Source organism: Papio anubis, chromosome 10 (assembly GCF_008728515.1).
Source record: "Papio anubis isolate 15944 chromosome 10, Panubis1.0, whole genome shotgun sequence".
Classification (NCBI taxonomy): Eukaryota; Metazoa; Chordata; class Mammalia; order Primates; family Cercopithecidae; genus Papio; species Papio anubis.
This window is the reverse complement of record NC_044985.1, coordinates 99861001-99873022: the sequence shown is the minus strand read 5'-3', so window position 1 is coordinate 99873022 and position 12022 is coordinate 99861001. Positions and strand designations below refer to the sequence as shown.

The 12022-nt window shown below is 42.1% G+C and overlaps 1 protein-coding gene across 1 annotated transcript in view; it reads left to right on the top strand.

The window, feature by feature from the left end:
• Positions 1-12022, top strand: part of PECR (peroxisomal trans-2-enoyl-CoA reductase) — a 40108-nt gene that overhangs the window by 5953 nt on the left and 22133 nt on the right. Inside the window, exons 2-3 of the mRNA XM_003907919.3 lie at positions 8294-8427; positions 9337-9502. Coding sequence (XP_003907968.2) covers positions 8294-8427; positions 9337-9502 — 300 coding nt within the window. The remainder of the gene's footprint in view (positions 1-8293; positions 8428-9336; positions 9503-12022) is intronic.

The following is a 12022-nucleotide window of genomic DNA, read 5'->3' as shown; positions in this document are numbered from 1 at the left end:
GCGTGAGCCACTGCGCCCAGCCTAGGTGAAGTTTTTAATCCCCGCCCTGTGGAGCCTATGCCCTACTCTGGGAACTGGAGCGAAAAATACACATGTTGAAGGCAGAAATATCAAAGAAAGAAGTGGGCGAAGGAGGTGGTGGCTTGTCCTGGGGTGCTTATCTCTCCTTTCCATCTCACTGATCAGCTCAGCTATTTCTCCTAAGTGACAGAAACCTAACAGGGTTGGATTAGTCTGGAAGTGTATACAGTCATTTGTCACTTAACAAAGGGGAAATCTTCTGAGACATGCATCCTTAAGCGATTTCATCATAGTGTGAACATCATAGAGAGGTAGGCAAACCTAGATTGTATAGCCTACTATACACCTGGGCTATATGGTATAGCCTACTATACACCTGGGCTATATGGTATAGCCTATTGCTTCTAGGCTACAAACCTGTACAACATGTTACTGTGCTGAATGCTGTAGTAAATAGTAACACAAAGGTAAATATTTGTGTGTCTAAACATATCTAAACCTACAAAAGATATAGGAAAAATATGGTATAAAAGATTAAAAAATGGTACACCTGTATAGAACACTGCATAGGACATAGGAGCTTGTGGGACTGGAAGTTGCTCGGGGTGAGTTAGTGAGGGAGTGATAAGTGAATGTGAAGGCCTAGGACATTATTGTTTACTGTTGCAGAATTTATAGACACTGTACACACAGGCTAAACTAAATTTATTAAAAAAATAAAGTAATTGCACCTATGACATTGCAGTGGCTACAGTACCACTGGATGATAAGAATGTTTAACTTCCACTTTAATCTTATGGGGCCACTGCCATATATGTGGTCTATCATAGACCAAAACATTGTTATGGGGCGCGTGGCTGTGTTTCAGTTATTTTTCCTCCTGGGAGAAGAGGGCCCTCCTGGAAACAAAAGGAGAAAGGAGTAAGCATTCTCCTAACCATATAACTTCTGTTTTGTTGAACATTATATATATTTTGATAAATTAAATTCCATTTTAAAGTTAGGCAAGGCTTACAAGGAACTCATGGTGAATCTTTCCAATTTTTGCTTCATAAAACCCTCAGATTGCACACGAGAATTTCCAAAAGTTGTTACCATTTTTAGTTTACTAAATTATAACCTAAACTTTAAACATAGTTTTTTTAAATTGCCTTACTTTGTACAAGCTCTATGGAAAACAGTATAGAGATTTCTTAAAGAATTAAAAATAGAATTCCCATTCAATTCGGCAAACTCACTGCTGGGTATCTACAAAGGAAAATAAATCACTATGTGAAGAAGACACCTGCTCTAGTATGTTTATCACAGCACTATTCACAATAGCAAGTTAAGGAATCAACCTAACTGTCCCATCAATGGATGACTGGATAAAGAACGTATGTTATATATACTATGGAGTACTACTTAGCCATGAGAAGAATGAAATCTTGTCTTTTGCGGCAACACGGATAGAACTGGAGGCCTTTATCCCAACTGAAATAATTCAGAAACAAGGTCAAATGGTGCATGTTCTCACTTATAAGTGGGAAGTAGAGAGTGGGTACACATGGACATATAGAGTGGAATAATAGACACTGGAGACTCTAAAAGGTGGGAGGGTAGAAGCAGGGGAGTGAAGGTTGAAAAATTACCTGTTGGGTACAGTGTCCACTATTCAGGTGATGGGTACACTAAAAGCCCACACTACACATATATCCATGTAACAAAACTGCACTTGTCACCGCTACATCTATAAAGAGAAGAAATAAAATAGAATGCCTTATTTTAATATGCAGTAGCTAGCTTATCTTATACAACTAAAATAGTTCAGGCCAAATGGAGAGCCCTTGTACTCTGTGCTTTTATGAGCTTCATTTATTCCACATGTATATGTTGGACTGTGTGTTAGCATAACAAATAGAGCAATTACAGGGTCCCTACCTTCCAGGAGATGACAGTGAGTGGTGCAGACTGTTAAATTAACAGGTAATTATGATACAGTGAAATGCTGTATTAGGGTGAGAACAGTCTATAACTGTATCACCTCACATAGAATTTAACACTGAAAAACCACTGCAGTCCAGCCTGGGCAACACAGTGAGACCTCATCTTTAAAATATATATGTAAAAGAACCACTTAACAGTTCATAGGTAGTCTTTGCTTTTGCATGGCATTGTAGCATTGTAACAATGATCATGCAAGCTGAAACCATGCAAAGCAAAAATAGTCAATGGGAAAAAGTACAAGTATTTCATGACCTTCAGAAATTTTTGTCAAAGTGGCGCCCAAACGGGACTTTCAGGGACAAACAGAGACCTGAAGGGACCTGAAGGGACCTAAAGAGGCCTGCAGGGACAAATAGAGATAAGTAGGGATAAATAGAAATGAGGATAGAGTTAAATAGAGACAAATAGAGACTTTTTGGCAAAAGTCATCTTAACTTGCAGGGCGTTACTGTAGTCCCAGGAGTTGCTGATTTTGATTGTGAAGAAGACATTCCGGTAGTCGTAGTGTCACAAGATCTTTGGGTTTTGAACCAGGAGAGTATATTGCACAACTACTGCTTGTTCCCTGTGAGTTGCACCCTTTTCCACGAAGGGAGAAGCGAGGGAATCAAGGATTTGAAAGTAGAACTAGGAGAGAGATTTATCTATCACAACCCACAGCATTTAATGGACCCATCTGTACAGTACAAATTGAAGTTCTTAAGGATCGTTTTTGTTGTTGTTGTTGTTGTTGTTTTTTGGAGACGGAGTCTTACTTTGTTGCCCAGGCTGCAATGCAGCAGTGTGATATTGGCTCAGTGCAAGCTCCACCTCCTGGGTTCACGCCATTCTCCTGCCTCAGCCTCCTGAGTTGCTGGGGCTCCAGGCACCCACCACCATGCCTGGCTAATTTTTTTTTGTATATTTAGTAGAGACAGGGTTTCACTGTGTTAGCCGCAGATGGTCTCGATCTCCTGACCTCATGATCTGCCCGCCCTGGCCTCCCAAAGTGCTGGGATTACAGGTGTGAGCCACCACATCCGGCCAAGGGTTTTTTTTTTTTTTTTGCTATACTGTTGCACGAGAAGGATGAGCTTCAATTTGCTTTCCCTGTGCCTTCTGTTAATCAGAGAGAGCCTGCATCTCCTTATCAATGAGAAGTTTTACCCTACGGTAATTAACCAAAGAGGCAGAAGCTGAGTTACAGCTTATGGAGCAGATGCTTCGGCATGCCTCCTGGCCACAGCCACAAAAGCCTTTGCTTCTGTTTCAGTTGATTTACTAACGTGGGGACAAGGGTATGCTTGTGTTTTTGCAGGAGATGAACAAACCGTGTGGGTTCCCTCAAGGTGTGTGCGACCATAGAATGGGAGACTAGAGGGACCCATGGATCCCAACCATGGGCGTGGTTCCCCCAGTACATGCTGAATGTGAAGACGGAATGAACCACCGAGGCTACACATTTTGCAATTGCCTTTCTCAATTAATTCAAAAAACAAAAAGGGAGAGATGTTGCAGGCCGAAAGAGTGAGGGTCGTGATCAACTCAGTATAACACTGGAGGGTATATGAGCAAACAGCAAACTGTTCTCGTAAATGCAGAATGTTGGCATACCGACAAACTGTCTGCCACCCGGAAGGAATGCTGAAGATAGTCACGACCCAGGCACAAGTGTTTCTTGTGATGAGGCACATCTGAAGCTTGTTAGCAATAATGTGAACCTGTGATCAGTTAAGCAGCTGACCAATCGTTTCCTCCTCCCTGCTCTTTCTACCCAATAAATACAAAAGGCTGTAGAAGCTCAAGGCTGCTGCTTTTGCTCACTAGAAGCAGGGAGCCCTCTTCTTTTTCCCCTGGCCCCTTCCTTTAAAACAGTTTCTTTTGTTTTAAGTTTTCATTTCTGCATTCATCTTCCTTCCTTCAGTCTCCTAATGATGGTCTCAAGTAGTAACAGTAGTAACCGTAGGAGTGAGGGTCTCAAGCTCTCAAGTAGTAACAGTAGTAACTATGGCATTCTGCCACATAGGGAAATGAAAAAAATAGTAAAACTAGACCAGTTTTACTGGGGAGATGTTGGTCAAAGAGTACAAAGTTTCATTTAGACAGGAGGAATAAGTTCTGATGATCTATTGCACAGCACGATGGCTATAGTTTGTAATGCATTGTGTATTTCAAAATAGTGAAAATAGTGGATTTTGAATGTTCTTACCTCAAAGAAATGGTAAGAGGTGATGAATACATTAGCCTGATTTCATTATTCCACAATATGTTTATGTATCAAAATATCATGTTTTACCCCATTACTGTATACAGTTATTTGTCAATTAAAAATAAAAATTTTTAAAACTCAGTATTGAAAATTAAACTATTATTTTCATGTGAAAAGTATGTTGAGTCATTTGATTAGTGCTTGCCTTCTCATTGTATACCTTATGATATGGAGCAAGCATTTTTCCTATATGTTGTTAAATTGTCGTACTCCTTTCTACGTTTGCATCAGCTTCCAACGTTTTATCTTTTATACTTTCAATGTCATGAAATATTTCCAAAAGTTTCTTTCTTTTTTTTTTTTGAGACAGAGTCTTGCTCTTGTCACCAGGCTGGGGTGCAATGGTACAATCTCAGCTCACTGCAACCTCTGCCTGCCTCCCGGGTTCAAGCAGTTCTCCTGCCTCAGCCTCCCGAGTAGCTGGGATTAACAGGCACCTGCCACCATGCCTGGCTAATGTTTGTATTTTCAGTGGAGACAGGGTTTTGCCATGTTGGTCAGGCTGGTCTCAAACTCCTGACCTTGTGATCTGCCCACCTCAGCCTCCCAAAGTGCTGGCATTACAGAAGTGAGCCACTACGCCCAGCCCCAAAAGTTTCTTTAATGTGAAATTTTTTGTGGGTGTCACTTCCTTTGGGATATCTTCGTCTTCTTTGTCACGTGTACTTCCTCATTAAGTTTGCCTTCAGTAAGATCTTCTGGCTTTCTGTAGTTTCTAGAATGGTGGCAGTGTCATGCATTCCCCTTTTATAATTCCCCTGATATGCAATTCTAATTTTGCTTCCAGTGTTACAGATTTTCATTTCTTGGTCTCACTTTTCATGTTGTTGACCAGTCCCTCCTAAGATCATGTGTTTTTGTAAAATGTCACTTGGGTTTCTTGTTGAAAAACCAGGAGGTGACACAGCTATATTCTTTGCTGTCTGAGCTCTTCTGGACTGAAGAAGAGATGCACAGTGGCCATTCACTGATAGACGTTGGAAGAAATGACATGATTAATCACTGATCTTGATGTGCATCTGTTATTTATGATTTGTGGGTTGAAAAGCTAGCAGTGGAGTTTGCATTTTATGCAGTTACAGTTAATATACCATGGTTATTGAAATTTGAACCATGTTGTTGAGAGACTGGTGTCTTTAAGCTAAGCTAACTGAAATCAGAGCATAGTAGAGCAGAGCAAAGGAAGGACTGTCTCTACTTCCATTTCACCCTTCTTAGCCATTGTGCTATTATTCTTAAGGAGAAAGAGGGAACCATTTTATTTCTACATATGTTATAAATCCTATAATACGTTGTTATTATTTTTGCTTTGAACTATCACTACCTTTTAAAGAGATCTGAATAGCAAGAAGAAAAATCTTTATATTTTCTCACGTAATTACTATTTCTGCAGCATAGACCTCATCTCTACAAAAAGAAAAAAGTGGCCGGGTATGGTGGTTTATGTCTGTGGTCCCAGCCACTTGGGAGGCTGGGGTAGGAGGATCAGTGGAGCCCAGAAGGTCAAGGCTGCAGTGTGCCAAGATCACCACTGCACTCCAACCTAGGCAACAGAGTAAGACCTTGTCTCAAAAACAAACACACAAACGAATTGTTTTTAGTTCTCTTTCTTCTTTATATTTTTAGATTTTTATTTGGCATCATTTTCCTTCTACTTGAAGGACTTCCTTTCATCTTTTTTGTAGTGCAGAACACCTTGATGAATTCTTCCAGCTTTCATATGGGTGAAAAAGTCTTTATTTTGCCATCATTTTTGAGAGATAGTTTCACTGGGTCAAGATTTCTAAGTTCACCATCTTTGTCTTTGCTTTCGGTACCGTAAAGATGTTTCACTGTCTTCTGGCTTGCATTGTTTCTGAAAGAAGTCTTTATCTTTCTTGTTCTATATTTAATGTGTTGTTTTTCTCTGGGTGCTTTTAAGATTTTTCTCTTCATCACTGGTCTATTTAATTATATCATCAGTGTCATTTCTGGTTCTGGTTTTTTTGTTTTTTGTTTTTTGTTTTCATACAGGGTCTTGCTCTGTTGCCCAGGCTGGAGGGCAGTGGGGTGATCTCAGCTCACTGCAACCTCTGCCTCCCAGGTTCAAGAAATTCTCCTGCCTCAGACTCCTGAGTAGCTAGGATTACAGGCGCACGCCACCACGCCTGGCTACTTTTTGTATTTTTCAGTAGAGACAGGGTTTCACCATGTTGGTCAGGCTGTTCTCAAACTCCTGACCTCATGATCGGCCCGTCTCAACCTCCCAAGTGCTGGGATTACGATTACAGGTGTGAGCCACTGCGTCCGGCCTGGGTCTGTTTTTATTAATTGACTTTTCTCCTCATTATGTGCTGTTATTTTCCTGTTCCTTGGGCATGCCTGATAGTTTTTTTGTTGGATGCCAGATACTAAATTGACCTTGGTGGATGTTGGCTATTTTTATATTCTTATAAATATTCTTTTTTTTTTTTTTTTTTGAGACGGAGTCTTGCTCTGTCACCCAGGCTGGAGTGCAGTGGCCGGATCTCAGCTCACTGCAAGCTCCGCCTTTCAGATTCACGCCATTCTCCTGCCTCAGCCTCCCGAGTAGCTGGGACTGTAGGCGCCCCCCACCACGCCTGGCTAGTTTTTTTGTATTTTTTAGTAGAGACGGGGTTTCACCGGGTTAGCCAGGATGGTCTCGATCTCCTGACTTTGTGATCCGCCCGTCTCGGCCTCCCAAAGTGCTGGAATTACAGGCTTGAGCCACCGCGCCCGGCTCTTATAAATATTCTTAGGCGCAAGAGACTGAGACCATCCTGGCCAACATGGTGAAACCCCATCTCTACTAAAAATACAAAAATTAGCTGGGCCTGGTGGCGAATGCCTGTAGTTGCAGCTACTTGGGACGCTGAGGCAGGAGAATTGCTTGAACCCGGGAGGCGAAGATTGCAGTGAGCTGAGATTGTGCCACTGCATCCCAGCCTGACGACAGAGCGAGACTCCATATCAAAAAAAAAAAATATATATATATATATATATGTATATATACACATACATATACTCTTGAGCTTTGTTCTGGGATACAGTTAGGTCACTTGAAAACAATTTAATACTTTAAAAGAGGCTTGATCTGAGCAGCCTTTAGTCTATGGTGAATTTTGCCTCACTGCAGAAGCCATCTGCTTCTGTGTATTTTACAGAATGCCCTGTGAAAGGTTTCCTTCTGGGCACACTAACCATTCCCAGTGCTGTGTGAGTGCCAGGGTTTGAGCTCCCTGCCCAGTTTTGGTGGTTCTTTCCTCTTTGATTTATTCCGAAGCATCGATCGGTACTCAGGTGAAGATTCAAGAGAGACTCTGCAGATCTCTGGAGTTCTCTCTCTCTGTATATCTTTCCTCCCTATCCCCTGGGCAGTCTCACTGCCTTGGCTCCCTAGACTCCCAACTTCATCTCTTCCACCAGGGAGACTTTGGTCTCTGAACATGTTCCCCTCCCTTGCTGCAGTCTAGAACCTCTCTCCAGGCAGCAAGCTGGGGCAATCCAAGGGCTCATGTTTGTTTTCACTCTTCCAGAGATGACCGTCCGGTGCTACTTGATGTCCAGTGCCAGAAAACTATCGTTTCATATATTTTGTCCAATATTCTAGTTATTTCAGGATGGAGGGCAAATTCAGTTTCTATTACTCCATCTTGTCCAGAAGCAGAAGTCCTAATTCAGCTGTTTTTAAGACATAGGAACACACATGGCCAGGTGCAGTGACTTGTGCCTGTAGTCCCAGAACTTTGGGAGGCCAGGTGGGAGGATTGCTTTAGCCTGGGAGAAGTTCAAGGTTACAGTGAGCTATGATCGAGCCACTGCACTCCAGCCTGAGCAACAGGGTGAGACCTTGACTCTAAAATAAGAAATACTTCAAAAAATAAAAGACGTGATATTTTTTTCAATATTATTATTGAAATTTGGACAACTGGTGAAGGCATATTTATTTGTTCCTTGGCTGTTTACTTCTCAAGGTGTAATGTGGTCACTGCATCTCATGAAGGCATATTTATTTGTTCTCTGGCTGTTTCTCCTCAGGGAGTAATGTGGTCATTGCATCCCGTAAGTTGGAGAGATTGAAGTCTGCGGCAGATGAACTGAAGGCAAGCCTACCTCCCACAAACCAGGCACGAGTCATTCCCATACAATGCAACATCCGGAATGAAGAGGAGGTAATGGAGAGCTATCTGTATCGTTTATTCATTCATTGTAATTTGCAGTAGTAGTTCTTAAACCTGGCTGTGCTTCAGGTTTTCCTATTGTAGCTGTCTTAGATGAGGCTCACTAGAAGCAGAGGCTATGAAGGAAATTCTCATGTTAATGATTTACTGAGCCAGTGACTCCTGGAGAAGGAGAGGAAGGGAGGCAAGAGTGTGGTCTCAGCTAGGGATGGCCTTTTGCCCTTTAAGTCATTTTTTATCTTTTTTTTTTTTTTTTTTTTTAGACAAAGTCTTCCTCTATTGCCCAGGCTGGAGTGCAGTGGTGCAAAATCGGCTCACTGCAACCTACACCTCCTGGGTTCAAGCAATTCTCCTGCCTCAGCCTCCTGAGTAGCTGGGACTATAGGTGCATGCCACCATGCCCAGCTAATTTTTGTATTTTTCATAAAGACAGGTTTCACCATGTTGGCCAGGCTGATCTCAAACTCCTGACCTCAGGTGATCTGCCTGCCTCGGCCTCCCAAAGTGTTAGGATTACAGGCGTGAGCCACCGTGCCTGGCCCCTTGAGTCATTTCTTAATGTTCATTTTAATCTGATTTCATCAGTGTTTATTCTGGGTTGGTAGCTTACAAATTAATACACGACGGAGGCCTGCCCTACTCAAGGGTGTTCCAGGCCCTTGGATCTATCTTGTCGTCAAAATGACAATTTTAGCTTTGTGATGTGTGGGTATTGGGTGCTGGTACATTATTCGTTGGTGTAGGAGTTTTAGGGTTATTCATTGCTGCATGTTCATTCATTGTGGTACTTGGAGTGACTGTTCACTGTGAGAGATTGCAAACTCTGTCTAGAGCAATCAATCAGGCCAGGTAGCAGGTTAGGCTAGTAAACTTTTAGTAACTTCCAATGTTCTTCTTTAGGTGAATAATTTGGTCAAATCCACCATAGATACTTTTGGTAAGATCAATTTCTTGGTGAACAATGGAGGAGGCCAGTTTCTTTCTCCTGCTGAACGCATCAGTTCTAAGGGATGGCACGCCGTGCTTGAGACCAACCTGACGGGTACCTTCTACATGTGCAAAGCAGGCAAGTACCATCAGTATCCACAAGTCACCATGTCTTTATTTAGAGATCCCAGGAATCCTATGAGGGACTCAGAAACCCCATGTCATTAACATTTCTTGCCTAGATTTTCTCACTTACAACATAGGAATGTAAATTGGTACATTTCAGTATAGTAATTTGGCAATATTTATAAAATGTGGATATCCATCAATCTCATCATTTTATTTCCTGGAATTTATTATGAGGAAATTATTAATGATCTGTACATAGATTTAGCTATAAACTTGTTCATAAAATTGGCGAAAACTCTCACACTTATTTTGTTTTTAAGAAATGAATCTATTAAATCTTTTAGCAGAACCAATTAATAAATTCAGGGAGAATACCAGAGACAGAGTCTGTATGCTCTCTAACAACTAATTAGCATGCATGTATAGTCTTTGGATTAAAGGTTGTGTTTTGTGGGTTGTTAGTACTGAACTCCTGAGTTGGGTAACTCAAGAGATTCTTTTTTTTTTTTTTTCTTTGAGACGGAGTCTTGCTCTGTGGCCTAGGCTGGAGTGCAGTGGCCTGATCTCAGCTCACTGCAAGCTCCGCCTCCTGGGCTTTCATACACTCCATTCTCCCTGCCTCGACTCCCCAAGTAGCTGGACTATAGGCCACCACTCGCTAGTTTTTGTATTTTTTTAGTAGAGATGGGGGTTTTACCATGTTAGCCAGGATGGTCTCTGATCTCCTGACCTCATGATAATGCCTCTGTACAAATTCTAAAGTGCTGGGATTACAGGTTTTGAGCCACAAGTGCCCGCAAGAGATTCTTTAAAACTACCTAACTCTTTTCTTATGTGATGTAGAAAATACAGATGAAGCATGTCTTAACTCAAAGGGCTATCTCTCATGCCAACCTGAATTAGGCTTTATATTCTTAGTGTCTACAAGTCAGAGGTCTTGCAGACATCTCTACCTGTCTAGCAGAATCAAGCTCTGTATAAGTTGCGATACAAGCTGGGTCATTCCAGTAACATGAGTTGATTTTTCTCACATAAAAAGTCCAGGTTGGTAGTCTGAGGATTACATGGTAGTTTCATAATCATTAGGGACTGAGGATCCTTCTTATTGCTCTACTGTTCTTGACCTGTGGTTTCCATTGCATGATTGAAGAGGGCTGCTCCAGTTCTTGCTATCAAATGTGCATTGCAGACAGCAGGAATGGGGAAGTGTAATGCTCACCCATTCCTTTTATGGGCACCATCTGGAAGTAGCACCGTGATGTTTGCTCACATTCATCAGCTAGAATTCAGTTAAATGATCATACCTAGCTGTAAAAGAAACTGGGAAATAGAGTCCTTAGGTGGGCAGCTATGTGCCTAATACAAATTCTATTTCTGTGGAAGAAAGGGAGACTGAGTATTGGGAGACAACTAGTGGTCTCTAACCCAAGCTGTATAGCTCGGTGCTTTCACTCCTTGTAACAAGCAAATCAGCAATGTCTTACCAATCCAAGATTCCTTGCTAACCACTGTCAATTAAAAGTCTACAGAATTGAAATTCAGCAATAATTTTTATTAGCCAAAACTGGCTTGTAAAGAGTACAGGCTGGCCAGGCATGGTGGCTCATGCCTGTAATCCCAGCACTTTGGGAGGCCGAGGCGGGCGGATTACCTGAGCTCAGTAGTTTGAGACCAGCCTGGGCAGCACGGTGAAACCCCGTCTCTACTAAGATACAAAAAAAAAAAAAAAATGAGCCCGGCATGGCAGCATGCATCTGTAGTCCCAGCTACTTGGGAGACTGAGACAGGAGAATCTCTTGAACCAGGGACGCAGAGGTTGCAGTGAGCCGAGATTGCGCCACTGCACTCCAGCCTGGGCAACAGAGCAAGGATCCATCTCAAAAGTAAAAAATAAAAATAAAAATAAATATAAATAAATAAAAAGAATACAAGGCCTATTGTTTTTGCTTTTACTTATTTGGGGCTTTTAGTTTTTAGTTTTCATAAGTTATATTTTTCTTTTTTCTTTTTTTTTTCTTTTGAGACAGAGTCTCGCTGTGTCACACAGGCTGGAGTGCAGTGGCATGATCTCTGCTCACTGCAACTTCTGCCTCCCAGGTTCAAGAGATTCTCCTGCCTCAGCCTCCCAAGTAGCTGGGACTACAGGCACACACCACCACATCTGGCTAATTTTTATATTTTTAGTGGAGACGGGGTTTCACCATGTTGGCCAGGATGGTCTCCATCTTCTGACCTTGTGATCCACCTGCCTCGGCCTCCCAAAGTGCTGGGATCATAGGCGTGAGTCATTGCGCCTGGCATGGCTACTAACCACCATGCTCGGCTAATTTTTTTTTTTTTTTTGTAGTGCCAGTGTTTCCCTATGTTGCCGAGGCTGGTCTCAAAACTCCTGGGCCGAAGCCATCCATCCGCCTCTGCCTCTCAAAGTGCTGGGATATAGGTGTGAGGCACTGCTCCCGGCTGATTCCATTTCTGATCTTTGCCCAATTCACTTTCAGAATTGGAAGATGCACAATGATGATTCAAAAAA